This window comes from Oryx dammah, unplaced genomic scaffold, assembly GCF_014754425.2.
Source record: "Oryx dammah isolate SB20612 unplaced genomic scaffold, SCBI_Odam_1.1 HiC_scaffold_10, whole genome shotgun sequence".
NCBI classification, from domain to species: Eukaryota; Metazoa; Chordata; class Mammalia; order Artiodactyla; family Bovidae; genus Oryx; species Oryx dammah.
This window is the reverse complement of record NW_024070194.1, coordinates 20,483,961-20,509,252: the sequence shown is the minus strand read 5'-3', so window position 1 is coordinate 20,509,252 and position 25,292 is coordinate 20,483,961. Positions and strand designations below refer to the sequence as shown.

General features: G+C 50.8%; 1 protein-coding gene across 1 annotated transcript; it reads left to right on the top strand.

Moving 5' to 3' along the window:
* Positions 1-1,323: 1,323 nt before the first annotated feature.
* BPIFB1 (BPI fold containing family B member 1) lies at positions 1,324-25,118 on the top strand. Its single transcript, XM_040247531.1, has 16 exons — positions 1,324-1,410; positions 3,712-3,861; positions 6,268-6,403; positions 7,084-7,191; positions 8,165-8,314; positions 9,049-9,130; positions 12,819-12,882; positions 15,402-15,487; positions 16,484-16,663; positions 17,606-17,659; positions 18,122-18,280; positions 20,869-20,936; positions 21,404-21,449; positions 22,333-22,396; positions 23,360-23,436; positions 24,946-25,118. The coding sequence occupies exons 2-16, from the start codon at positions 3,747-3,749 to the stop codon at positions 24,976-24,978; spliced, it is 1,422 nt and encodes a 473-aa protein (XP_040103465.1). The 5' UTR covers positions 1,324-1,410; positions 3,712-3,746; the 3' UTR covers positions 24,979-25,118.
* The last annotated feature ends 174 nt before the right edge of the window (positions 25,119-25,292 follow it).

Below are 25,292 nucleotides of genomic sequence, written 5' to 3'. Positions count from 1 at the left end.
ACAAAAGCAAAAAGCACACATTTATTGAGCACTTACTCTGTGCCAGGATGTATGACCCATGTGCTGACATTATTCCCATTTCACAGATGAGAAACAGAGACTCAGAGAGGTTAGGAATGTGCTCTGAGTCACACAGCATGGAAATAGTGGCGCCAGAACCTGAACTCAATCTCTCCCAGGGCCCCCTGCCTCCACCAGGACATCCCTAGATAGATTTTGAAGTCCAAGTTCCGGTTTAAATGTGGCTCTGCCATTTATTGGCTGGTGAAGCTGGTGCCTTTGTGGCAAAGTCAGGATAGCCATGCTGACCCTGGTGGGAATGAGACTCTGTTGATAGGACTGATGTGAAGCCTGGGGTGGAAACTTCTATGTTGCGGGTGCTTAATACATCATCCCTGCCCCTGTTCTCATCACGGTCCTGTTCTCATCACTGCCCTGTTCTCATCCCTGCCCCTGGTCTCATCTCTGCCCCTGGCTGTCCCTGGTCTCATCCCTGCCCCTGGTCTCAACACTGTCCCTCTTCTAATCTCTGTCTCTCTTCTCATCTCTGCCCCTGTTCTCATCTCTGCCCCTGGGCTCATCCCTGCCCCCATCCCTGCCCCTGTTCTCATCCCTGCCCTGTTCTCATCCCTGCCCCTGTTCTCATCCCTGCCCCTGGTCTCATGTCTGCCCCTGGTCTCATCCCTGCCCCTGTTCTCATCCCTGCCCCTGTTCTCATCTCTGCCCCTGGGCTCATCCCTGCCCCCATCCCTGCCCCTGGGCTCATCTCTGCCCCTGGGCTCATCCCTGCCCCTGGGCTCATCCCTGCCCCCATCCCTGCCCCTGTTCTCATCTCTGCCCCTGTTCTCATCTCTGCCCCTGGGCTCATCCCTGCCCCCATCCCTGCCCCTGGGCTCATCTCTGCCCCTGGTCTCATCCCTGCCCCTGGTCTCATCTCTGCCCCTGGGCTCATCCCTGCCCCCATCTCTGCCCCTGTTCTCATCCCTGCCCCTGGTCTCATCCCTGCCCCTGCCCCCATCCCTGCCCCTGGTCTCATCTCTGCCCTGGTCTCATCACTGCCCGTCCCCATCCCTGTGCCTGCTGCCATCACTGCCCCTGGCCACGGGAATGGCTGCGCAGGAGGCAGGGAGCCCTTTGCACAGGGCACACGCTGTCTGGCCCAGCTCCCCTGCCATGTGCCCCAGTGCCCCACCCTCACCCCCCACGTCAGCCGGATCCTTGTTTCTCCAAACTTCAGGAAACTGGAGTCCCAAGTCTGCCTCCCAGCAGCTCTGTGGTTTACCAGATGCCACAAATATTTACTTTGGAGACCTCAGTCCAAATGCAGAGGGTGTGCAGGATATAAGGCTGGGCTTCCAGACCCAGTGCCCAGGTGAGGAGAGCAGCAGGCCGAGGCATCTGCGTGTCCAGGTAAATGTGTAGGGAAGGGGTGAAGGGCCTACATCACCAAGAAGGGTCTGAGCTAGAGACACTTGTTGGGGTCAGGTCAGGAGCAAGAGAGAGGCCTGACCCCAGGGTCAGGCCCCTCTCAGTCCACTAGGACCCTGTTAGGGTCAGGGCCGGGGGTAGACAGGAGTCCATCTTTTTCACCCAGAAGACAAAACAGCAATGAGGAGGGAACTGGACTGGTCCCATCTCTCCCTGACCTCATCCCAGTGACATTAACCCACTCCACGCACACCAGCTGCTCTATGGCCAGCCCTGGGCTGGGGTGATTCTAAAGACAAAACTATCAGACTGTCCTGGACCCCAAGATACTCCCAGGATGGACCAACATGCTATGCTCGAGGAGAGCCCAGGGACATGGTGGTAGAGGACAGTCAGGGAAGGTTTCCCGAAAGAGGTGGTATATTGGTGGAGAAGCTGAATAGAAATTGGCTGGACAAAGAAAGAAAGAAGGGTATCTCGTGCAAAGGGGACAGCATACTCAAAGAGGCAAAAGCCAGGGGGCGAGATGCAATGTGGCGGGTGGGCGTATGGTGCTTGGATTTGTAGAGAAGACAATTTTCCACAGGAGGGAAGGCAACCATCCACTTGCCCCCCTGAGAGCTTCTGATCAGAGGAGAAGAGAGCAGTGTGAGTTAATAATGAAGGGAAAACAGGGTCAAGATACTTGAAACAAAAAGACAATGGAGTGGGGATGGGGGCTTCCTGGGCAAAGGAGCAGGTGCAGGGAGGGCATCCCCTCTGTCTTCTGGCTTTGACTGCAAGGTGGCTCCTTCTGACCCCAGAATTAGCGACAATACCTGTCATTATCAGAATAACAGCTAACCCTCATCGGGCACTTGTGGCATACGAGGCCACAAAGGGATGGTCCCATTGAATCCTCCCAACAACCCTGCGAGGTAAGTATCATTATCATTACCCCTTATTTTATAGATGAGGAAACAGACAGAGAGGACAAGTCACTTGCTTGAGAACACCCAGCAAGTTGTAGAGGCTGCCCTCCCACTCGGGTCTGTCTGACTCCCAAGCCCACAACACTTCTCTTCCTCCTTCAGGCATCCAAGACTCAGGAACGAGGGTCCTGTGAATCGACAGCAGCTCCCCTGGCCCAGACCTCCTCAGTCTAAGAAACTCACACTCCCCCATTCTTCCAGGGCTCCAGGGCCGTTCATTCATTCAGCAACCACTTATTAACCACTGTGTGCTATGCTGAGTGCTGAGGACTCAGAGGGGAGCAGGTAGACCCAATCTGTCCTCCTGGAGCTCACAGTCTGGTCGAGGGGATCCTGCGAATTAAGCAAAACAGCTTTCCTACCACTTTGCCTCCTACGTGAATGCTCATCTCCTTCCAGCCTGCACTTCCTGTCCTGGACACACACTAGCCCCCAGGGCGACCTTTCTGCAAGTATGGGCCAGGCTCTCAGGTTCCAGGAGAAGGAAATCTCTACAGAGAAAGGGACACGTGAGTGGAGTTTTCAAGAATGAACAGGAGTTCAGCAGGCAGATAAGGAAGGGGGACAGCATGGCAGGAAGCAGGAAGAGCAGGCCAAGGACACAGAGGGGAGAGAGCAGGGTTTGTTCTGGGAAATTCAAGCAGCTTGGAATGACTGGAACTTCATAGAGCAAGAGGGGAAACCCAGGGAGGGAAATTGGCTGAGGTTGAGGGCTTTAAGTGCCACAATGATGGGTGGGGAAAAAAAAACAGAAGCAGAAATGTTTTGTCCTGAGCACTGAGGGTGGATGTCCTGTAAGAAAATAACTAATATTTACCAAGTGCTCACCTTGCATGCTTGCATGCTAAGTTGCTTCTGTCGTGTCCAGCTCTTTGTGACCCTATGAACTGTAGCCCTCCAGGCTCCTCTGTCCATGGGATTCTCCAGACTAGAATACCGCAATGGGTTACCATGCCCTCCTCCAGGGTTTCTTCCTGACCCAGGGATCAAACCCAAATCTCTTATATCTCCTGCCCTGGCAGGCAGGTTCTTTACCACTAGTACCACCTGGGAATCCCACCATGCAAAAGGCATGGTGCTAAATGCTTTCTGGATATTATCTCATGTAATCTCGACTCCATGAAGTAGCAGTCATGATGCCTATTTTCCAGATGAGAAAACTGAGGCACAGAGAGGTTAAGCTGATTGTCAAAGGACACAGAGACTCAGTCAGGCTCCAGAGCCTGCTCTCTTAACCCCAAGTCACCAAGTATGGCAGGCCTGGCCTGGGCCTTCTCTGCTCAGTTAACGGAGCCCTCTGTGCTCATCCCAGGTTCTGCCACGTACCACCTCCCAACCCCGAAGAAGATGGCCTACCCGTGGACCTTCACCTTCCTCTGTGGTTTGCTGGCAGCCAACCTGGTAGGAGCCACCTTAAGCCCTCCTGTGGTTCTCAGTCTCAGCACAGAAGTCATCAAGCAAAGTAAGCCTTGGCCACCCAGGCCTTATCACTGTAAGGCAGGGGGCAGGTGGAGCAGCCCTCCAAGGGAGGGAGGGAGTTCCCCATCACTAGGGGTATACAAGGCCTGGTTGGATCCCAAGTCTTGAGTGAGACTTGATGGGGTGAGTTACAAAGGTTGGGAGGGTCTATGATCTCAAGTATTTATGATTCCAAGATCCCTTTCTTAAATTCCATGATTCTAAAATCTACTACTCTGAGGTCCACAGCCCTCAGAGGAGTATGCGGCCACCACATGCGATGATGGAAATGCCTCTCCGGCTGCTCTTGCCTAAACCCCGTTGCCAGAGCCCCTCCTCTGGGTTAGACCTAGTAGGCAGCTAGTCTCCAAAGCAAGCACCTTCAGCTGGGAGTCTGGCTGCCTGCACCCCAGGCACAGCTTTACCAAGCTCCAGCTCTGAGGCCCTGGCAGCTCCCTGAGCTTTGGCTTCCTCCTCTGCAAGAGGGCCTCCCCACTCCCCAGGTTCTCAGGATCATCCAGTAAGTTAGAAAGTGACAACGGCTTAATGACCTCTACAGCTGAACTTCTCAGCCTCAGCACTGCTGACTTTGGGGATCGAATACTTCTTTGTTACAGGGGGAATGCTGTCCTGGGCCTTCTAGCTGTTTAGCAGCATCCTCGGCCCAGCTGTGACACCAAAAATGGTCCAACTGGAGCACAGAGACCAACCTTCTGTGTACAGTGGGCCTGGGCTGTGGCCCTGTGCATGGGCCAGGTCCTACACGGCTGGAAGGCACTATAGCCTGTGGATGTATATATTCACTGGAGAGGATGGATCCCCTAGGATGGAAGGAGAGCTGAGAACTCCAGGCACTCCTGGGGGAGGCACATATGCTCTAGGCCCACACTGAGTTGCAAGCACATGGAATTTCAGCCAGAAGGAGCTTGGAGAGGGGCAGCCATTTAGGTTCCCCAGCAGCAGAGTATGAGTCGAGGAGCTGTGTCCAAGCGGGTGGTTTGGGAGAGCGGGAAGCAAGTCAGGAGAGGCAAGCCAGTTATCACTGGGAACTGGGGCTCAGTCCCACTGAGCAACTGCATTAGTCAGGGCCAGTCAGAAGGCAGAAACCACACAGTAAGCCCAGCAGATGGGTTTGTATCAGATATTATTGGCAAGAACTGAAACACTGGGAAACCAGCTAAGAAGGAAAAAAGAGAGAATGCCAAAGACTCCCTTAAGGGTTGGGACACAGCAGGGAGCTGAAATCCAAGTACAGAAAAAACCTGGTGGGGAGAATCCTCCCCCAGAACTCATGGAGGGAGAAGGTTGAAGCCCCCAGAATGGTGGGGAAATTCCCTGAACTGTCCCAGGTCAGAGTTGGTCCTTGGTTGACAGGCTGAGGTTAGATGGCAGAGAACTGCCTGCCAGGGAGCCAATGGAATTCTCTGCAGGAGGCACTACCATTGATTCACTGGGAAACTGTCTCTGGCAACTACCTAGAAGGGAGCCGGGGGTCACTGGCTGCCCGAGGAAATCCACTCAACTCCCAGCCCGATGTCTTGGGAGGTGATACCACTGGAGCTAGGCAAGAGGAGCATGCCAGGGCCAAGCTTCTTATTCCTCCTCCATGTCCTTCCAGAACCTCGACAGACAGTACTGAACAGTGCACTGGCTGGCAAAGGAGGCTTATTTATGGGGGCCAGCTCCATCGTCACAGTGCAGGCAAAAAGGCTAGCTTGGTCTCTGCGAGGCACTAACACGCAGGGATTCTGGGACACGGTGGGGGACATACACCTGAGTCATCCTGCCCAGGGGTGGAGGGAGGGAGACAGGGTCTTTATACACCAATTCCCACCAGTCATTCATTGGCTGAGGGCTGCTGTCCAATGCAGCTCTCAGCATCAGCTCTCCAGCACTCTGACCTGCTCTGCACACAAGCCAAATGGGCTCCAGTCAGGGGAGACATCCAGCAGGGACCAGAACCTGGGGCTCCTGGCTCTTCCTTTCTCTGTACAGCACCTGGGGCTCTTCGGGCAACAGCCTCATGGAATGCAGATGCCAGGGAATCATTAGCAAGTTCGTTTCAGCAGCAAAACAGCCCCAAACAAGGCCTTAGGAGCTCTCTGCCTCTCGAGTGTTTGCCAGTGGATAGTGAGAGACACGTAGGTCCATGTTCCAGGTGTCCTGGCCGGCACTCCTGGCGGAGGCTGGCAATGTTCAAGGTGGGAATGGTCCCGCCCATGTCCAGCCACAGTCTCCATGTGAACACGATCCATCCGGACCATCATCCTCAGAATGAAGTCATCCCTCCCCTCAGCTTATGTCCCAGTCCAAGTAGCCCTGAGTGATGTCCCCTCCCAGCCTGGAGCCCCCACCAAGCCATCCTCCTCACCCCTCGCACTGGACCCTGATCCTTGGGATCTGTCTCCAGTGCTGGCACAGAAACTGAAGAATTGCGACGTTACCAACACCCTGCAGCAGCTGCCACTGCTCACTGCCATGGAGGAGGAGTCGTCCGGGGGCATTTCCGGCAGCCTGGTGAAATCCATCCTGAAGCATATCCTCTGGTAAGTGGAGCAGAACCAAGCTGGGAGCTGGCTCTTTGCCCACTCCTCTGCCCAGGACACGCTTTGCATGCTCAATGGATCAGTCAACAAGTGTCGGTTCATGTCAACTCTATGCCTGACCGTAAAGGATGGATCAAAAAAAGCCTCTCCTTCAGAGGCTCCCAGAGGAGTTACCAAGAACCATAAGAGGGACCCAGGAACCCTAAGAGGGAAGACCCCAGAGGAAGATCGCCTGGGGTGGGAGGATGAAGAGAAAAGGTGATGCTTCTCAGTGGTGGGGACAGATGAGCCAATGACTCCATGCTCACCAGGAGACAAGAAGAAATGGCATTTTTGGCAGTGAGACTGACCTGGGCAGAGGCAAAGGGTAGGGGTGAGTCAGAATGGCTGGTGCTCAGACCCCAAGGCCAAGAGGGAGAAGTCAAAGGGGCCAGGGCACAGAGGGTCTTACAGGTCAGCCCCAGAAGCTCAGGTTCATCTCCTGAGTTAGGAGGGGAGCCATGCAAATGTTTCAGACAGTGGGGAGGGGAGCAAGACCATGCCAAGGGGAGTCAGCGGACAGGGCTTGGGTCCAGCTGCCACCTAGACACTTTGGGGGACAGCTAAGATGGGGACCAGTCTTGGGATGATGCTCAGTCGAATACGAAGCATGAATCTCAACCCTCCCGTGTCCCATCCAGGCTGAAAGTCACCTCAGCCAGCATCCATCAGCTGCAGGTGCAGCCCCTGGCCAATGGCAGGCAGCTGATGGTCAAGGCCCCCTTGGACATGGTGGCTGGATTCAACACGTGAGTATCCCCTGAGTCAGGCACCGCGAGCCAGACAGTTTCTTCCACTCATTCTCCCCACCCCCATCCTCCATGCAGGAAAAGAGAGTTCCAAGCAGAGGGGAGAGTAAGGGCAAAGGCTCTCAGGCAAGAGTGCAGTTGCTTGGTTCACAGGGTGGCCTAAGGAAGGAGGGGCGGGGACAGCCTGGTGGGAGGTCAGATTGTACAGGGCCTGTGGGCCAAGGTGAGGACTTGGTTTTACCAAGGAAGACAGGAGCCACGCAGGGCTCTGAGCAGAGGAGGGACGTGACGATTTCACATTCTTCAAGAAGCCTCCTGGCTGCTGTAGGGGGAGCGGGCAAGGGTGGATGCAGGGAGGTTATCCAGAAGCTACTGTAATAATTCAGGAGGAGACAATAAGAGTGTGGACCAGGGTTTAGGAGCAGAAAGGTAGTGAGAAGAAGCTGGATTCAAAATATGTCTTGGAGGACACAAGAAGATTTGCTGACAGATTCAATTAGGGCTCGGGGTGGGGCTAGGGTGGTGGGGAGGTTGAAGGGTCAAGACAGTATGGAGTGGCCAGAAAACAAGGCAGGGGAGATCAAGAGAGGAGAGGGGTTGGGGAAGGATCCGTAGTTCAGTTTGTGCATATTAATTGCTCAGTCGCGTCCAACTCTTTGTGACCCTATGGACTGTAGCCCACCAGGCTCCTCTGTCCATATACACATTAAATCTGAGACACCAGTAAGACGTTTGAGAAAGAAGTCAGGTATAAGTTTGGAAGCTGGCATGCATAGAGGATTTAAATCAGAAGAGGAATCCAAACACCGAGGCTGGGACACAGTGAGGTATACACATGAGGGGATGAGGAGAACCCAGCATGGAGCCCGAGAAGGGAAGAGCAAGAGGCAGGAGGCAGCTGTGGGCAGCAGAGGCAGTTGATCCAGCCTCGAGCCAGGCTGGAGCTCACAGCCTGGGGCTCCTCCACTCCCAGGCCCCTTTTCAAGACCCTTGTGGAGCTGCACGTGGAGGTGGAGGCCCAAGCCATCATTCACGTGGAGACAAGCGAGAAGGACCATGCCCGCCTGGTCCTCAGCGAGTGCTCCAACACCGGCGGGAGCCTGCGCATCACCCTGCTGCACAAGTGAGTGCCACCACCTCTCCCCGGGCCCCTTGCACACCTGGGAGGGAAGCAGGTGGTGCCCTGGCCCCATTTTACAGATGGAGAACACTGAGGCCCACAGAAAGAAAGGGCCTTTTCCCTCCTGATTCCTGGTCTGGGGCTCCTTTCAGGAAATCTGTGACACCAAAGAGGGCTCAAGGGTGAAGCAATAATGATGGGATTTCAGGCATCGTGCCAGAAATTGGAACAAACATTTGAAAGTGGAGAGGAGGCTCTTTTCTGGGCCCCAAACACCACTGGCAGGCTTGAGTGCAGCCATGGGTCTAAACTATGGAGTCAGGCGAGCATAATGCAACTCTCGCATTCACTGTCCAGGCAACATTCTGGACAAGTCACCTCCCCGTGCCTCACCTCCACAGTGAGAGGATGAGATTGGGCAGTGTCCTCAAGTACCCAGCTGAGTGCAGGGCACACAACAGCTGCTCAAAGACGGGATGCTTCCCTCCATCCCTCCTTAGCAGGAGAATGGGGGAAATGCCCACTGCCTTCATTCCAGTGTCCAGAGCCCATGTCCCTTGAACCACCTGCCACCATCTTCCCCAGGCTCAGGGCCTACACCCAGCCCTGTCTCTAACAGGCCCTGTGCCTTGGGCAAGTTCCTTCCTTCCCTGGACTTGGTCTCGCCTTCTATAACACAGGGGAGAGGTGACCATCCCTGACCCACCTCATCTCTCTCCTCTTCTCCTCCCTCAAAGGCTCTCCTTCCTGCTCAAATGCTTAGCTGACAAGGTCATAAGCCTTCTGATGCCAGCGCTCCCCAAACTGGTGAAAAGCAAGGTAAGCAGAGTCAGGGTCTCTCTGGTCTGTGAAGCCTGCCCCCCTGTGGGTCAGAGGTGGAACTGCAGGCTAGTGCTAAAGGACCTGTGTCTCCCTTGAGTGGGAAGTTTCTGGGCTTGGGTCATTCTTTCAGCAGTGGATCCTTGTGGTCAAGGTAATGAAACTGCCAAAAGACAGCCGAGGGACCTTGAACAATGATGTGCTGATAAATTGTTAACAATCGACTCAGGAAGATTTGGAGGAAGGAAGCCCTGATTTGTAGCACTCACTGACTTCCCTGATGTAAACGCCTCTTCTGTTGCCAATTTCAAGCTGCTAGTGTGAATTCACGGAACAGAAATTAGGACAAACATTTGAGCAGGGTCAGGAAGAGATGTTTGGTTGCACATTACTGGATGGTGTTTCCACCATGCAGATACAATAGACATATATAATCTCAGGAGCAATGGATAACGGTAAAATAGAACAGAATAATTAGGAAGCAATGAGTTTTGAGTTGACTTTGCTCTTAGCATAATTTATTTAATTGTAATTGTATACAACTTGATTTTTAATAATGTCAGGTTTAGCACCAAGCTTAGAAATTTCTGAAAATTTAACAATTGGTTCTCAAAAATTGATCCAAGCTAGCTCTAGCACAGCAGGGTCCCACACTACCCTGGTTGTGTCATCAGGGGGTTGTTACCCAACAGGTCTTGTTGGATTTATTTTTCTGAGTCAGTGAACACGAGTCCATCTCCCTTTATACATCCCTTATATGTCACAGATAAGCTAAAACTCAATGCTGCTGCTGCTGCTAAGTCTCTTCAGTCATGTCCGACTCTGTGCAACCCACAGACGGCAGTCCACCAGGCTCCCCCATCCCTGGGATTCTCCAGGCAAGAATACTGGAATGGGTTGCCATTTCCTTCTCCAATGCATGAAAGTGAAAAGTCAAAGTGAAGTCGCTCAGTCGTGTTCGACTCTTAGCGACCCCATGGACTGCAGCCTACCATGCTCCTCCGTCCATAGGATTTTCCAGGCAAGAGTACTGGAGTGAGGTGCCATTGCCTTCTCCATAAGTTGGATTTATCTGCCATTATGACCATTGATTTTCACTGTGAATTTCAAGATGTGCTCATACCAGTGGTTCTCCTGGGGTTAAAAATACCTTATCAGATAATTAATATATTTTTTATAATAAAACTTTTTTGACTGAAAAATGCAATATAATAACCAACACTTTGGGAGAAAAATGCCCATAATCCTCCTACATTAACTTAGCAGCTATTTTTTCTTTTGTATATTGTTTTCCAAATCTCCATATTTTTATGTGGCTGCACTCAGCATCACTATTATTTGATATCCTCTAAGTTATATCTATTTCCTATACCACTGTATGACAGTCACAACTATTTTAATAGCTGCGCCATATTTAACACATTCTTTAAATTTTTATGTATTTTTTTGTTTTGTTTTTTGGCTGCTCTGGGTCTTCATCGCCATGTGAGGGCTTTCTCTAGTTGCAGTGAGCAGGGTTATCTAGTTGCAACTCATGGATTTCTCATCGTGGTGCTTGTCTTGTTGCAGAGCACAGGCTCTAGGCACATGAGCTCAGTAGCTGCAGTGCACAAGTTCTAGAGCGCAGGCCCAATAGCTGTGGTGCACAGGCTCATATGCTTCCAGGATGTGGCATTTTCCCAGGGGATCGAACCTGTGTCTCCTGCATTGACAAGCAGATTCTTATACACTGTATCACCAGGGAAGTCCTATTTAATACTTTCTAAAACCTTTCCAGAGAGCCTTTTGAAAGGAATAATTTTGTAAAATTTAGCTTTACTTATATGAGTTTTTTTTTTTAAGAAATTTTTCTTCTACTTAAAGGTGATAGTTTCTTAAAGTAGGGCTCAGCTGGAAATTTTTTCCCAGCTTCCAGCAAAATCACATTTTAACTGGCATTATACTTTACTAGCTAAAAATATATCTTCCACTAGAAAAGATAGCAAGAACCTGGGATTATAAAATGTTCTTTGCATAATGGTCTGTTTTTAAGGGTGAAAAGCCGAATATAGTGAGCAATTTGAAAAACTGAGAAACAATTTGAGAAAATATCTGCTTTTAAGGGTGAAAAGCCAAATCCAGTGAACAATTTGAGAAAACTGGCCTTCCATCAATCATCATGATTTCCCACCAGGAATCACTGGATTTGAAACTACCTCCTATGAATATTTCACTTGGCATAAAAGGAAAAGGGGCAGCATGTTTAAATGTGGCAGGAGCCCGCCTAGAAAATGCAAAAGCCCCTTTCAGCATGGGTCCCAATGCCAGTTGCCCATCAGAACTTCCTGGAAGGGCTTTTTTAAAATACTGATATCAGGGTTCGACCTCAAAGATTCAGATTTAATTGGCCTGGTGGGGCCCTAGTATCTCAGAGGATTCTAGCTCCCCCAAAGGAGGATTTTAGCATGTCACCATGGTTGAGACCCGGGGCGGAACTAAAGGGCGGGGAATTATGACAGGGTGTTCAGAGGGGGCCAGGGGCACCTTTCCCACGAGGAACAGGCAGAGGATGTTGGGAGTCCCTGAGCCCAACTCCTCCATCCTCCCTGGGTTCAGGGTTGGCAAAGCAGCTAGAGAAGGGAACTGGCTTTTCATAGGAAAAATTAACATTTATCAAAGTGCATAGTCATTTCTCAAAAGTAGCAAAAGGTGGTCAACCAGAAGGTTCTTCACTGGTGAAGTTTAACCTAAGACAAAATGACTGCCCTGGAAAACAGGCTGCTTAGAGCAAGGAGCAAGGCCTCTGGGGCCCAGGACCAAGTGAGGTGAATGTTTAACTTCCTTCCCAAGCAGAACAGCTGAGGCTGGGGTTGTCACTGTGACACTTGGTCCCCATAATTCTTCGTTTCGGGGCTGTCCTGTGTACTGAGGGATGTTTGGTATCATCCTTGGCCTCCACCCACTAGATGCTAGTAACACTACCCGGTAAACTGCGACAATTGAAAATGTCCAGAAATTTCCAAATGTCTCTTGGGAGACAAAATCACCCCTGCTGAGAACTGCTGGAATTTTTTTTTTTTTTTAACTTTTTGGCCAAGCCACACAGCACGCAGGCTCTTAGCCCCTGACCAGGGATTGAACCTGCATCCTCTGCATTGGAAGTGCAGGGTCTTAACCTCTGGACTGCCAGGGAATTCCCGAGAACAGCTGGAATTCTCAGGGGAGAAGAATTCAAGGGGCAAAGAGATGTGTTGGGGCTCGAAACCCACAAAGAATGTTTACCAGTCTGGTTGGGTCTGTCTTGCTGGCCTCTGTTCTAATGTGACACATGCGAGGAAGTCAGTACCAAGGGCTGACTGAGAAGTGAATGAAGGAACGCATTCTGGATTTCTCTCTTATGGAAACGTGGGCTTTTCTGAATACGATGAGTCTCGTGGGGAGGACAGCTGGCGGGTCAGACACACCTGGACACAGGGCAAGGGACAAATCATTGCAAAAGACCCCGGGTGACACCAGCCGCTGTGGTGATCTCTGAGCAGCAGTGATGGTTGGAGGAGTAGATGCACCACTGAGTGCTCCGGCACACGGGTGGACATTTGGCTGGCCGTGGGCACAGGGGCGGGGCTCAGCCAGGCGCGCTGGGCACGGGTCGCTGTGGAGCTGTGTGCTGGCCCTGGCTGATGGAGGCCCTGCCTCTGTGCTGTTGCAGCTGTGTCCTGCGCTCAAGGCGGGCTTTGAGGACATGCGTGGGGAACTCTTGAACCTGACAAAGGGTAAGTGCACCACTCTCTCTCTCTCCTTTTCCCTTGACTGCTGAGCTGACCTCCAAGCACTGCCTTTGCCCTCTGCCCAAGGCAAGCCTCCCCTGGTCAGGCCTGAGCAGCAACTCAGCCCGGTAGCAAGAGGGACAAGCATCATCTGATCTCTGCCCAGGATGAACAGACAGGAAATCACCACAGCTGTGATTTCATGAGTACATAATACATGCAAGGTTCTATGTAAGCCAGTGGGTGCCCCAGATAAACCCAAGTTCAAATTCCAGTTCTGCCACTGATTTGTTCCATGGCTTTGAAAAAGGGGGCTTATACATCCCTACCTCCAGGATTGTTGAGGATTAAAATTTTATGGGAGAATGCCTGGTACGTGGCAGATGCTCTGCCTGGCACAGAGAGGTGCTTACAGATGTGTGCTGGATGTATGGACGGATGGTTGGCTGGATGGCTAGATGGATGGATGGATGGATGGATGGTTGGATGGAGGGCTGGATGGCTGGATGGCTAGATGGATGGATGGATGGATGGTTGGATGGATGGATAGATGGATGGATGGATGGATGAATGGTTAGATGGACAGATGGATGGATGGATGGATGGTTGGATGGATGGATGGATGGTTGGATGGATGGTTGGATGGATGGTTGGATGGCTGGATGGATGGATGGTTGGATGGCTGGCTGGATGGATGGCTGGATGGATGGATGGTTGGATGGATGGATGGATGGTTGGATGGATGGATGGATGGTTGGATGCCTGGATGGATGGCTGGATGGATGGATGGTTGGATGGCTGGCTGGCTGGATGGATGGATGGATGGATGGTTGGATGGATGGATGGATGGTTGGATGGATGGTTGGATGGATGGATGGATAGATGGATGGATGATAGATGGTTGGATGGATGGATGGATGGATGGATGGATAGATGGATGGTTGGATGGCTGGCTGGCTGGCTGGATGGATGGTTGGATGGATGGATGGATGGATGGATGGATGGTTGGATGGATGGTTGGATGGAAGGATGGATGGATGGTTGGTTGGATGGCTGGCTGGCTGTATAGCTGGCTGGCTGGCTGGCTGGCTGGATGGCTGGATGGATGGATGGATGGGTGGCTGGATGGATGGATGGATGGATGGTTGGATGGATGGATGATATAGAGACTACTGTGGACCATCAGAGAAGAGGGATCAAGGGAAGAAACAAATTGTATCCTCAGACCCTTCACAGTGAAAGTCTGAATTCTTGGACGCCCTCAGAAAGGGGATTGGTAGGGAGAAGAAAACTCTACCATCTAATCTTTGGGGATCTGAAGAGGCCCATTCAAAGAGCCACCAGAGAGGGCTGGGAAGAGGAGAATGGAATCAGTAGGTTTTCAGCATCTAGAGCACCCACTTTGGGCCAAGTCCTTGGGCTGAGTATTTTATTTACACTGCTTCACTGACTCCTCAGATAACTCCATGAAGTAGTGATCATTATCCCACTTAACAGATAAGGAAACTAAGGCTCAGAAATGAAATCATTTGTCCAAGTTCACAGGAGGAATTAATGATAGGGGAAGGCTTAAACTCAATTCTCTAAGTTTCAAGTCTGGTTCATTCAGATCTGAGTAAGCTGATTTTGCTAGGTGTCAGTCCTGTACAATCTACACGGCAAGGATACTACTGCCTCCCCATTTTCGGCCTGGAGAATTCTAGAGACTATATAGTCCATGGGGTCACAAAGAGTGGGGCAGAAATGAGCAACTTTCACTTTCACTTTCCCCATTTTAAGATGAGGAAACTGAGGTTCAGAGGCGGGAAGAGGCTAGCCAACGCTACTAGGGCAAAACCCCCAAGTCTATCCAGCTCCTCTGTTCCCTATGGGCAGAGTGGGAGGGTTCCCCAGGCTCCACAGGCTCCACAGGCTCTCCCAGAAGCAGGCAGACCAAGGAACGAACTTCCCACATCCCTCCCTGGTCTCTATTCGCCACTCAACAGCTAGGGTAGATGAGACGCCACTGCCACCTGGTGGCCAAGTGGGGAATCCCGAGGAGGACGCAAGGGATCCCTAGGACAGACCCAGACCCTGCCAGGGTTGGGGGGTACAGATCAGACTGGTAGGGGAGGTGGAGAGGTATAAACAATAGGTCAGTTTTGTTCCAAACCAAAATGTTGACACAGGACCAACTGGATTCAGATCCTTTTACAGTATGCCCTTGAGCAAGTCATGTCACTTTTCTGAGCCTTGGTTTCTCTATCTGTGAAATGAGGGTAATAGCAGGACCTAAGGTTATTGTGAGGATTCCATGAGCTAACATGTGTATAATTTAATGCATTACCGGGTGTTTGATAAATGTCAGCCAGTATCTCATCATACTTATCATTGTCCTTATCAACATCATCATGACTCCTGCCCCTACCCCTACACACGCGCCCCCCTCACCCTGTGCAAAAATGGTGCTTTAGCCAAAAGAAACTTCCCACCAAGGCATCCAATACTGCCCTCCACCCTCACAGAATTTTCTTCTCCCTGAGCAGTGCCCATGCCTCTCAACTCTGAGCACCTGAAGCTTGATTTTATTTCTCCTGTCATCGACCACAGTGTTGTCCATCTCATCCTGGGGGTGAGTGTCATGGGACATCCAGGGGAAAGTGGGGACATTCCTTCCCTTCTCTGACCACCGGTAGTCGGAGACCATTGGCCTGCTTCAGGTGAGAAAACACGGGTCACAGTACACACAGGCAGACTTAGAAGAGTCTCAACAAGCTGACCACATTCCAGGTAAACCGTTCTGGCAAAAAAAAAAGTCAGCAACTGGAATGTACGGGCCACACACTGAATATTGACCCCAATGACCCAACCTCCTCCAACCTTGCTTTCCGCCATCAGGGGCCAGAGTGGGAGGGACTCTTGGTCTTTCTCTCAGGCAAGCCCCTGACAATCCTCAAATATCTGGTGATTCTGAATAAGAGCCCAGGATGCAGACACATTATGGAGGATTACACAGATCTAAATTTCTCTTCCAAAACTCTCTGGCTGTGTGGACTTGGGATAAGTTTCTTCAACTCTCTGATCCTCAAATTCTTTTGTAAAATGTAATAACACAGTCACTAAAGAGAGGAGGAAACGATAGTACATGGGGCCTGGCAGGCAGGAAGCGCCCAGTAACCATCAGTTCTTTCTAAAATATGGAGCCACCCACCACACAGGAGCCGGACACCCTCTGGGACCAGGCCAAGAAAGGCAGCATGAACCTCAGACCCATTTTCATGGACCCCTGGAAAACTGCAGCATCAAACATTCCCATCCATTCTGCTGCAGTCTTGAATTTTCTCTTCCTCTAAAGGATTTCTAGGGTGTCTGAGAAGTTGAAACCTAAGTACCAAACGAAACATCTAGATTTTTTTTAAACTGGAGATTACCTGAGGGGTGCAGATGGAGTAGATGTTGCTAAGTAGCTGAGATAGCTCTTCATCTACAACAGCAAGGCACTGACTGCCAGGCTAAGCTTCCTGGTGGCAACTGCAAAAAAGAAACAAGCTGGAGGGTGTGATTTCCTTCTAGGTTATTACTAGATACACTGTGGAGCTTAAGTTCTCTCTGCTCTGTGTCTCTGCAGGCCAGGTTGTTCAACTCGGAAGGAAAGGTGACTAAGCTGTTCAGTGATGTTGGGGATTCCCTGAATCTGCCCACCCTGAACCAGACCCCCTTCAGGCTCACCGTGAGGAAGGATGTGGTAGTCACTATCATAGCTGCCTTGCTCCATTCGGGAAAACTCACAGTCCTGTTGGACTATGTGGTAAGTCTCAGCATGGAACAGAGCCTGAAGCCAGCTCTCCTGCATCAGGGGGATTTCCTGAAACAAAGAGGGAGTAAGGACCCCCCGCCCCCCACCAAGCAGGAACCTCCTTTCAGGATCGACTTACATACTTCCAGCAACGGAGAGCTCGCTCCTTCCTTGCACAGAGCCTGTCTCTGACATAATATAACTAGAAAGCTGAAAACCTCCTGTAACATCCAGCACCAGTCCTCGTTCTGCCTTCCTGGAGCCTGAAAGACCTGCTTCCTCTAGCAGATAACAGTCCTGTCCAAAGGGCACCCTAGATATTGACTGGCCCGGGGACGGCGATGCACGGCTGCCGCCCATAGCAGTGCCCACGGCAGACACCGCTCATCCCCCAGGGCCCTCCTGCCTGTTGAGCCTGGATTCTGTCACAGCCTCACAATCCTTATTAACCCAGCACAACAGAAAACCACCACCAGTCCACTGGGGTGTGCCATCTCCTCCAGGTGACCGATGGGGCCCCGAAGAGGGCAGGGTTGGCCCAAAGAGAGGGGAGCAGGGCAGGACTTTAAGTCAGCTGACAGATCACCAAGCTCTCGGGGGATTAGAAGTCAGGGCGAGAGGCTGGAAAGACAGGGAAATGGGTGTGGTCACCAGCAACAACATTCCCAGCTCCAGTAAGAACTGGGTTGCTTCTCTGTGTCCTCTGAGAACAGGAAGCTGCCCGCAGACCCACAGGCACCACCAGTCCACAGTAAACGTCCAGGCTGGCTGGGACTTCATTCCCCGCAGCCACTGACACAGAGGCTGTTTCCCACCAGGGACAGACACGTGCACTGGGCCACCAGACTCTCCCAGCTTCTCCGGGGTTTGGGGGGATCCTGGCAGCAGGACTGCTGGAGGTGTGTCTCGCCTCTCCCCATCAGCTGACCAGCTCTGACCTCCTCTCTTCCTCAGCTTCCTGAGGTAGCCCGCCAGCTGAGGTCAAGCATCAAGGTGATCGACGAAACGGTTGGTCCATTTGCCATCTGCAACCTGGAGGGTGTTTACTGTGGTCTGTCCGCTGGCGTCTGGGGAGGGAGGGAGGTGTGGGACCACTCTGTCCCCCCAGCACTGGTGACTGTAACACACTGCTCCCTGTCCTCATGGAGATTTCACTCTAACAGGACAGTTAGTGGTGACAAAGGACAGACAGATTCTAGGGGTTATAGGAGAACTGCCAGGGTATCTGAACCAGCCTGGGAGATGAGGGAGGGCTCCCCTGAAGGAAAACATACTCCAGACAGAGGGAGAGGCCAAACCAAAGACTGTGAGATGGGCAGAACAACAATTTATTCCAGGATCTGAGAAAGAACAGAGAGGAAAGGGGGAGGCCAGGAAGGTGGGCAGTGGCCAGGTCTCGCGGGCCACATGGGGCTCATGGATGATGGGGAGGCACTTGGGAGGCATCATATGGGTCTGATGTCCTTCCAGGCAGCAGAGCAGCTGGGGCCCACACAGATCGTGAAGATCCTGAGTCAGACGACCCCGATGCTCATTCTGGACCAGGGCAATGCCAAGGTGGTCCAACTGATCGTGCTGGAAATATTCGCCACCGATAAAGACAGCCGCCCCCTCTTCACCCTGGGCATCGTGAGTTCAGTTGTCTGAGATGTTGGCAGCAACCTTGGGAATCCCCCTGTTCACTGCTCTTGTTCACCCCCTCTTGCTTTGCTAAACCTTTCCACCATTCTTGTTACCTTGCGGAGCCAGGGGAAGGGAATTTTAAACCAAGAATCAGGGGCTTTGGGGGCTCAACTCTTAATTAGTCAGAATCTTTGGGCAGACATTTAATTCACATGCACAAAAAGAACTGCATTAGCTCATATACCTGAAAAGTCCAGGTCAGTGCTGGTTTCCAGAATAGCTATATCAGGTATTCAAACAATGTCATCTTCATTCTTCTCTCTTCCCATCTGGCAGCATTGTTTTCCTTTGTGCTGCCTTCATCCTCAGGCAGTTTGTTCTTTCTTGGAAGTGCCCCTAAGCCACATCAGGCTTATAACCTATCAGCTTGGCAACCTCAATGGAAAAGCTTCTCTTTCCCAGTAGTTCCAGCAAAGGTTCCAAAGCTGACTCTCATTGGATGACTTAGGGTCAAATGTTCACTCATGAACCAATCAGCGTGACCAGAAAAATGAAATATGTAAATTTTCTGAGCTGGGACACACACACACACACACATCCCAAATTGGGAGCCTGGGGTTGGCTCTATCCAAACCACAGGCCTAGAAGGAAAGGGGATAATTCTTCTTCCTCTTCCAAAGGATAAACAGAACTAAGTCATCTCCAAGTAAGTTCTGAATTGCTTTTCTCAGTAACGAAAGCAGGTCAGATCTCAGAGCTTCCAAATTTATTTAGAAGGACTCTGTGGATAAAGATCTGGGGGTGGGCTCATCAAAGGACAGGCCTAGTAGAAGATATCTTAGGTAGGACCCCTAGAAACAGGCCCAAGACAAAAACCCTTAGAAAAGTGCTGTACTGGGGGAGAGCTCCCAGGAGAAGGACCAAGCAAGGATGTGGCCTCAGCTGGAAGCTGGCTTCTGCTTCATCCCACAGTGAGCTCTGGAGCATGGTGGCACCACGGGGTTGAGCCCAGGCTGAAACAGGAAGGCCAGCTTCTTGTATGCCCTTGTCTGTCAGTTATTGATCACTAACTGCCCCCAAGGTAGGAAGAACATAACCTCCCAGCAAGGTCGATCCAGCAAAGGCAGGTCCCCAGACCAGGGAACGGCTGGGAACTGTTAGCAGCTGTGACACTCAGCAGCTGAGGAATAAGTGCCCCACCCAAAAAGGGGGATCTGAGTGGGGCACCAACTGCATCCTACAGAGGACAAGGAGAAGGAAGAGATGAGGCAAGACCCATGGTTGGGCCCTGGATAAGCAAGGCCTTCCATGCCTAGCCAAGGAGTCTGGACAGCATCTGGTTGTCAAAGGCCAACATTACTCTCTCCTTACAGGAGGGTGGCTGCAGGCCCTGTGCAAGCTGTCCACACGCCTTGTCAGTGGGCACCATTCACACAATTACAGGGTGCATGGTGCCCTGGCTTCCCATGGGGGTGTGGGGATACCCGGATCCCCCGCCAAGCAGGGAGAGGGGACCGACCGCAGCCAGCCTCACTCCCTGGGGATTTCCCTTCCGTGGCCAATAGCAGGCACTTTTCAAAGGCCACCATCCTTGGTCAGGGAACTAAGACGCACATTCCACATACGTTGTTTAGTCGCTCAGTCGTGTCCAACTCTTGGCCACCCATGGACTACAGCATGCCAGGCTTCCCTATCTTTCACTACCTCCCGGAGTTTGTTCAAACTCATGTCCATTGAGTCAATGGTGCCATCCAACCATCTCATCCTATGCCACCCCCTTCTCCTGCCCTCAATCTTTCCCAGTGTCAGGGCCTTTTCCAATGAGTCAGCTCTTCACATCAAGTGGCCAAAGTGTTGGAACTTCAGCTTCAGAATCAGTCCTTCCAACGAATATTCAGGGTTGGTTTTCTTTAGAATTGACTAGCTTGATCTCCTTGCTGTCCAAGGGACTCCCAAGATCTTCTCAAGCACCACAGTTCAAAAGCATTCCACCCGGCATAGCCTAAAAAGAATCAAAAATTAAGAAAAGACCTCCAAGCCCAGGCCTGCCAGAGAAGTCTGTTCTCTGGGTACAGCTGCCCTGGAGCCTGGTACTCAGCTCACCTGAGTCTAAGGGTCAAGATGCTGGATGTATCTACCTGTGTTTGAGGCTGGCTTAGCTTCTGACTTTTGCAATAATAATAACAGTCACCATCCGGCCTGTCCCTCAGTTTACACACCTCTACAATGGGATAATAATGGGACTTATTTCACAGAGTCATGAGGATCAAAGGAGATAATCAGATAAAGCTCATAAATCACCATCTGACACACAAGGAGGGCTCCCATGGATATTGGCTACTGTCATCATTGTCCTCATCAGCAGTCCTATGTGCAACCTTTTCACTGGGGCATGGGTACAGGTATCAGCCCTGTACCCATAGAGAAGGAATCTGAGGCCCACAGAAGTCAGACCCTTTCCCAAGGTCACAGCCAACAGCTGAGATTCAGATCATGTCAGCTTGACCCCAGAGCTTCCGTGCAGAGCCCCACACCCAACCCCTGACAAAAATCCTCTAAATAAATGGGTCCTGGGTTTCTCTCTCTTGTTGCAGGAAGCCTCCTCGGACGTTCAGTTTTATGTCGAAGATAGCCTACTTGTGCTCAGCTTTAATGAAATCAGGTAAATACAAAAATTACTGAGAAGGTTCTGGAGATGGAAATGAGTCTGCCTGGTGACCACTGCTTTCTTTAAACACCCAGGGTCTTGAACCTCTGGGGTGTGAGTGTCACGTGAAGGCTGCTTGGGGATGGGCAGAAAGGGAAAGGCCACCTTGCCTGGATGGTCTCCTCCATTCACCATGGTCCTTACTCCTGGGGGTGATCCTTCTGTCTACTTTTTGGGCAACCATGTGTTTGCTGTCTCCCCCACATCCCCCGCACATTACAATGTAAGCTCATTCCAGTGTATGAGGGCATTACAATATAAGCTCAAAAAGCAAGGATTTCATATGGGTCCCTGCTGTATCCAGAGCCTGCGCCGTGTCTGGTGCATAGTAGGTGCTCAGTAAATAGTTGTGGAGTGAAAGGATGGATGGATGGATGGATGCGACTCCAAAGGACCAACCTCATGGGCATCTTCCCTTGCAGAGCTGATCGGATCCATCTGATGAACTCAGATATCGGCGTGTTCAACGTGAGTATGAACAGATTTTCCCTGGGGATGCAGGAGATTGCCCAGGATGATCCATCGCAAAAGGAGACATTGCCTAGAAATGGCTTTGAATTAGGTCCCCACAGGCAGCTCCATGGGGAGCAGGCCAGCCTCCCCGATCTCAGCGACAAAGTCCAACTTCCTGGCTCAAGTGTTTACTGAGCACCTACGCTATGCCAGATACAGCTGAGAGTCTACACATTTGCAAACACACAGATACACACAGACTTACTTTCTGTAAAGTTTTGACCATAAATTAGAAAACAAATCTATTTTGTAACACATTTTGCTCATATAGACTCATCTCAGTGACCCTGGGCAGACCCTTCCCCTGAATCCTCAGTTGCCCTAAAGAGTCAAAATGAATCAGAGACCTCAAATTGGCTGAATCCTCTCTTCTGCCATGGTGGGGTATTTGTTTCTTTGTTTGGGTGTGGGAGGCATATTTTTCCAACCTTTTGTTTTGCCTCTTAATTCTTTTTTAAATATTTTAAATGGGGTAGTTTCCACATGAAAATCGGGACTTCTGGCTTCCTTTGAGAAGTCAAAAACTCAGGAAACAGGATGAAATTCCTTTGGAGAAATCTGCTGGAACAGAGCAGTGGAGCCCTAGAGATTCGGGGCCAGATGTGCATCCCAGAATGCACCCCAGTCTCCCCACCTGCCCGATCTAGGGCCAGGTGGTTTGCTCCACCCACAGCATGTCTGATCCTTGAACCCTTGCAACTCTGACCAGCAGGGAACCTGAGATTCAGCATCTTCACCTGCTGCCCTCACCACAGGGCAGGGCCATGCCCATCTGAGGAATGGCTGAGAGGACTTACAGATTCTCAGCCAGGGTGACGGGGCCGTTTCTCTTTCACAGCCTAAACTTCTGAACAACATCACCACCGAGATCCTCACGTCCATCCTGCTGCCAAATGAGAATGGTGCGTCCCTTTGCTGTCTGTTCCCTGCTCCCCAGGACATTAAGGGCAAGCGCTTTACCTTCTCCTGCCTGTGCCTCCATGTGGGGCCCCTTTCATTTATTTTCCAGCTATCCTCAGAGCCTTGTTCTAATTCTGCCTCCTCCAGGAAGCCTTCTGGGTCATCCAGCTGGAAATGAGCTCTCCCATCTCCAACACCCCAGCCCAGTTTTCTCACTCATGCCAGAACTTAGGCATCCACAGAGGGTGCAGGGAATGTCCCAGGCTCACAGGCTAACAGCAGGAGAGAGACAGAAGGAAATAGACAACCAGAGCATGCTCAATGGACTTACAATACACCTGGGCTCTGGTGCTGATTCTTCTTCTGCTGGCTGCCTGGCCTTGAACAAACTACCTTATCATCCTCAGCCTCAGTTTCTCCATCTGTAAAATGGGGAAAGAGCAACACCTTCCTCAGAGGCATAAAGAAGAGGTTTTTACAGAGAAGAGAGGGGGCGCCTGACACAGCCAGTGTCAACAGTTCTTGCTGTTGTTGGCTGTAGCTGGATTGCTATTTGTGTCACTAGTGAAGGAAGCCAAGAGAAAAGAGGGGATTATTCTTATTGAACCTCAGGTCATGGGGGTGGGTAAACTGGTAACCTATGTCCACCCTGCTTTTTTCATGTCTTTGTTTTATTAGAGCGAGAAATGTCAAAGTATAAGCCCCTCTTCTGTGGATGATGGGAGCCCCTGATGCTTCTTGAGCAGGAATGTGAGAGGATGTGAGGGTGCCCTCTGAAACAGCCAGAAGCTGGGGCTGGAGGCAAAGAATGGGGAGACGAGGCAGGGTGGATGCCAGGGCCAGAGAACAGGAAGCAGAGGCAGAAGTCTGAATCAGGCATGCCACGTGCAGGAACTGTGAGCCCACTGACAGCTACCCAACCCCACCACCAGCTCACGAGTCTCTGACCGCATTTGTGATTTCAGGCAAATTAAGATCTGGGATCCCAGTGTCAATGGTGAAAGACTTGGGATATAAGTCGGTTTCGTTGTCTCTGACCAAGGTGAGTGGAGTTAAACACCCTCCCCCCAGGGAAGGCACAGTCAGAGGGAGAGCCCTGGGATGGGAGATAGGGGCTGCATTCAATCCTAGCTCCTCGGGTCACTTGTGGGGACATTGGGCGAGTCCCTTCTCCTCTCAGGGCCTGGTGTCCTAGTCTATAAGTGGAAGAGGGTGACTGTCCTAGTCTGGGGTCATGTGCCTCCAGCCTTTTCCATCCCACCTGTCATTCAGGCAGGGGAAAGGAAAGAGGCTTTGTTAACTGGCTCCAAAGACATGTTGACATTTGACTCATTTTCAGCTGTCCACCTTCAAAATCTGTCCATACTTCAGCTGGCTTTGATGGAGAAGTATGACCACATACTGTGCATGATAACAAAAGAGGCTAAGTCTAGAATCAGGAACCAAAGAACTGGTTCAAATCCAGCTCTGCCTATTTCTAGCCACGGATGTCTGAATACACAGGTCATGCACTAGTGAACTATTACATAAAACGATTCAATTATCACATAAGCAGTTTATCTAAGACACATGCCGCGCTTAACTCATGTTGGATGGACAACTGGTGTCCATATAACTGGGTGGCTAGAGCTTAGTGTATTTCATGTATCTCTTATTAGGGGGCATTTAGCAACTTTCTCTTCTTTTTTTTTTTTTTTTTTAAATCAAGTTGCAAACCATAATTCATCACTGGCAGTTTGGGTTGGAAAGGTATCATTTCACTCTTTTTTTTTTTTTTTATGTTTTCTCCAAATTTCCTGTTTTGCTCTATTCCTTTGTTTAGGACTAGCATCACACTGATACCCTGTTTACAGTCTTATGTTCTAATGAATAAATGGATAGATCTGAGATAAAACAAGTATGGTTTAAAAAAAGTTAATGGTAGAACCTAGGTGATGAGTATACAAATATTCAGCATAAAATTTTTTCAACTTTGCTACATATTTGAAAATTATCATAGTAGAAATTTTGGGGAGAATCTAATAGGTTCCATTCCTCGTATCACACTTAGTTTCCCAAAAAAAGTCAGAGTGTTGTTAAAAATGTTAGCTGCCTAGGACCCAATGGACACAATCAGGAATCTACACTTAAGGAAACTTCTTGCGAGATTTGGTGATCTGCTGGGGTGGAGACACTTGTCCTATATAATCCCAGACTGTGCACCCGGCTACTTCATCCATGCCCCAGACCCCTGCGTGGTGTCACTAGTCACACACAGACCCTCCTACTCTGACCCTTCCAAGAACCCTTTATGAGTTCAGGGTCCTGACTCCCAGTGTTAGCGGTCACCTGGTGGAGGACAAACCACCAAAAGCCACAACAGGGCAGGATGTTAAAAAATGTTTCGAGGGGACTTCCCTGGCTCTTCAGTGGCTAGAACTCCATGCTCCCAATGCAGGGGGCATAGGTTCAATCCCTGGTCAGGGAACTAGATCCCACAGGCCACAACTAAGACCCGCTGCAGTCAAATAAAATTTTTTAAAGTTTTTTGACTTTTCTCCTCCAATTCCAGGAAGCCCTTGTGGTCACCCCAGCCTCCTCTTAGAACCTCAGCCCACTTTCCTCTCTCCCAGTGAGGACTTGCACTGTGGCCCTCCATGGAATGCTGTGTCTCAGCCCGAGTGTGGGAGCCAGCGCTGTAGTCTGTCCCTCCCTACAATAAATAAACTGTTTGTGAATCCTGCAGTCTGGAGTGTGTCTTTGTCCCAACTCAGGGTCATTTCACCCCCGGTAAGCTTAGGGACCAGACATCCAAGCCACATCTAGGTCATGTTCGAGCACATCTGAGTCATCAGGGCCACGTCCAAGCCATGTCTAGCTGACATCAAAATACATGTGGACAAGGTCCAAGATTTTGAC

Bases quoted from the DNA above. Each gene is read 5' to 3' on its own strand.
- BPIFB1 (XM_040247531.1), top strand. From the start codon at position 3,747: ATGGCCTACCCGTGGACCTTCACCTTCCTCTGTGGTTTGCTGGCAGCC. The intron at 9,131-12,818 runs GTAAGCAGAGTC...GTGCTGTTGCAG, and splicing joins CCAAACTGGTGAAAAGCAAG to CTGTGTCCTGCGCTCAAGGC. The intron at 23,437-24,945 runs GTGAGTGGAGTT...CTCCAATTCCAG, and splicing joins TTTCGTTGTCTCTGACCAAG to GAAGCCCTTGTGGTCACCCC.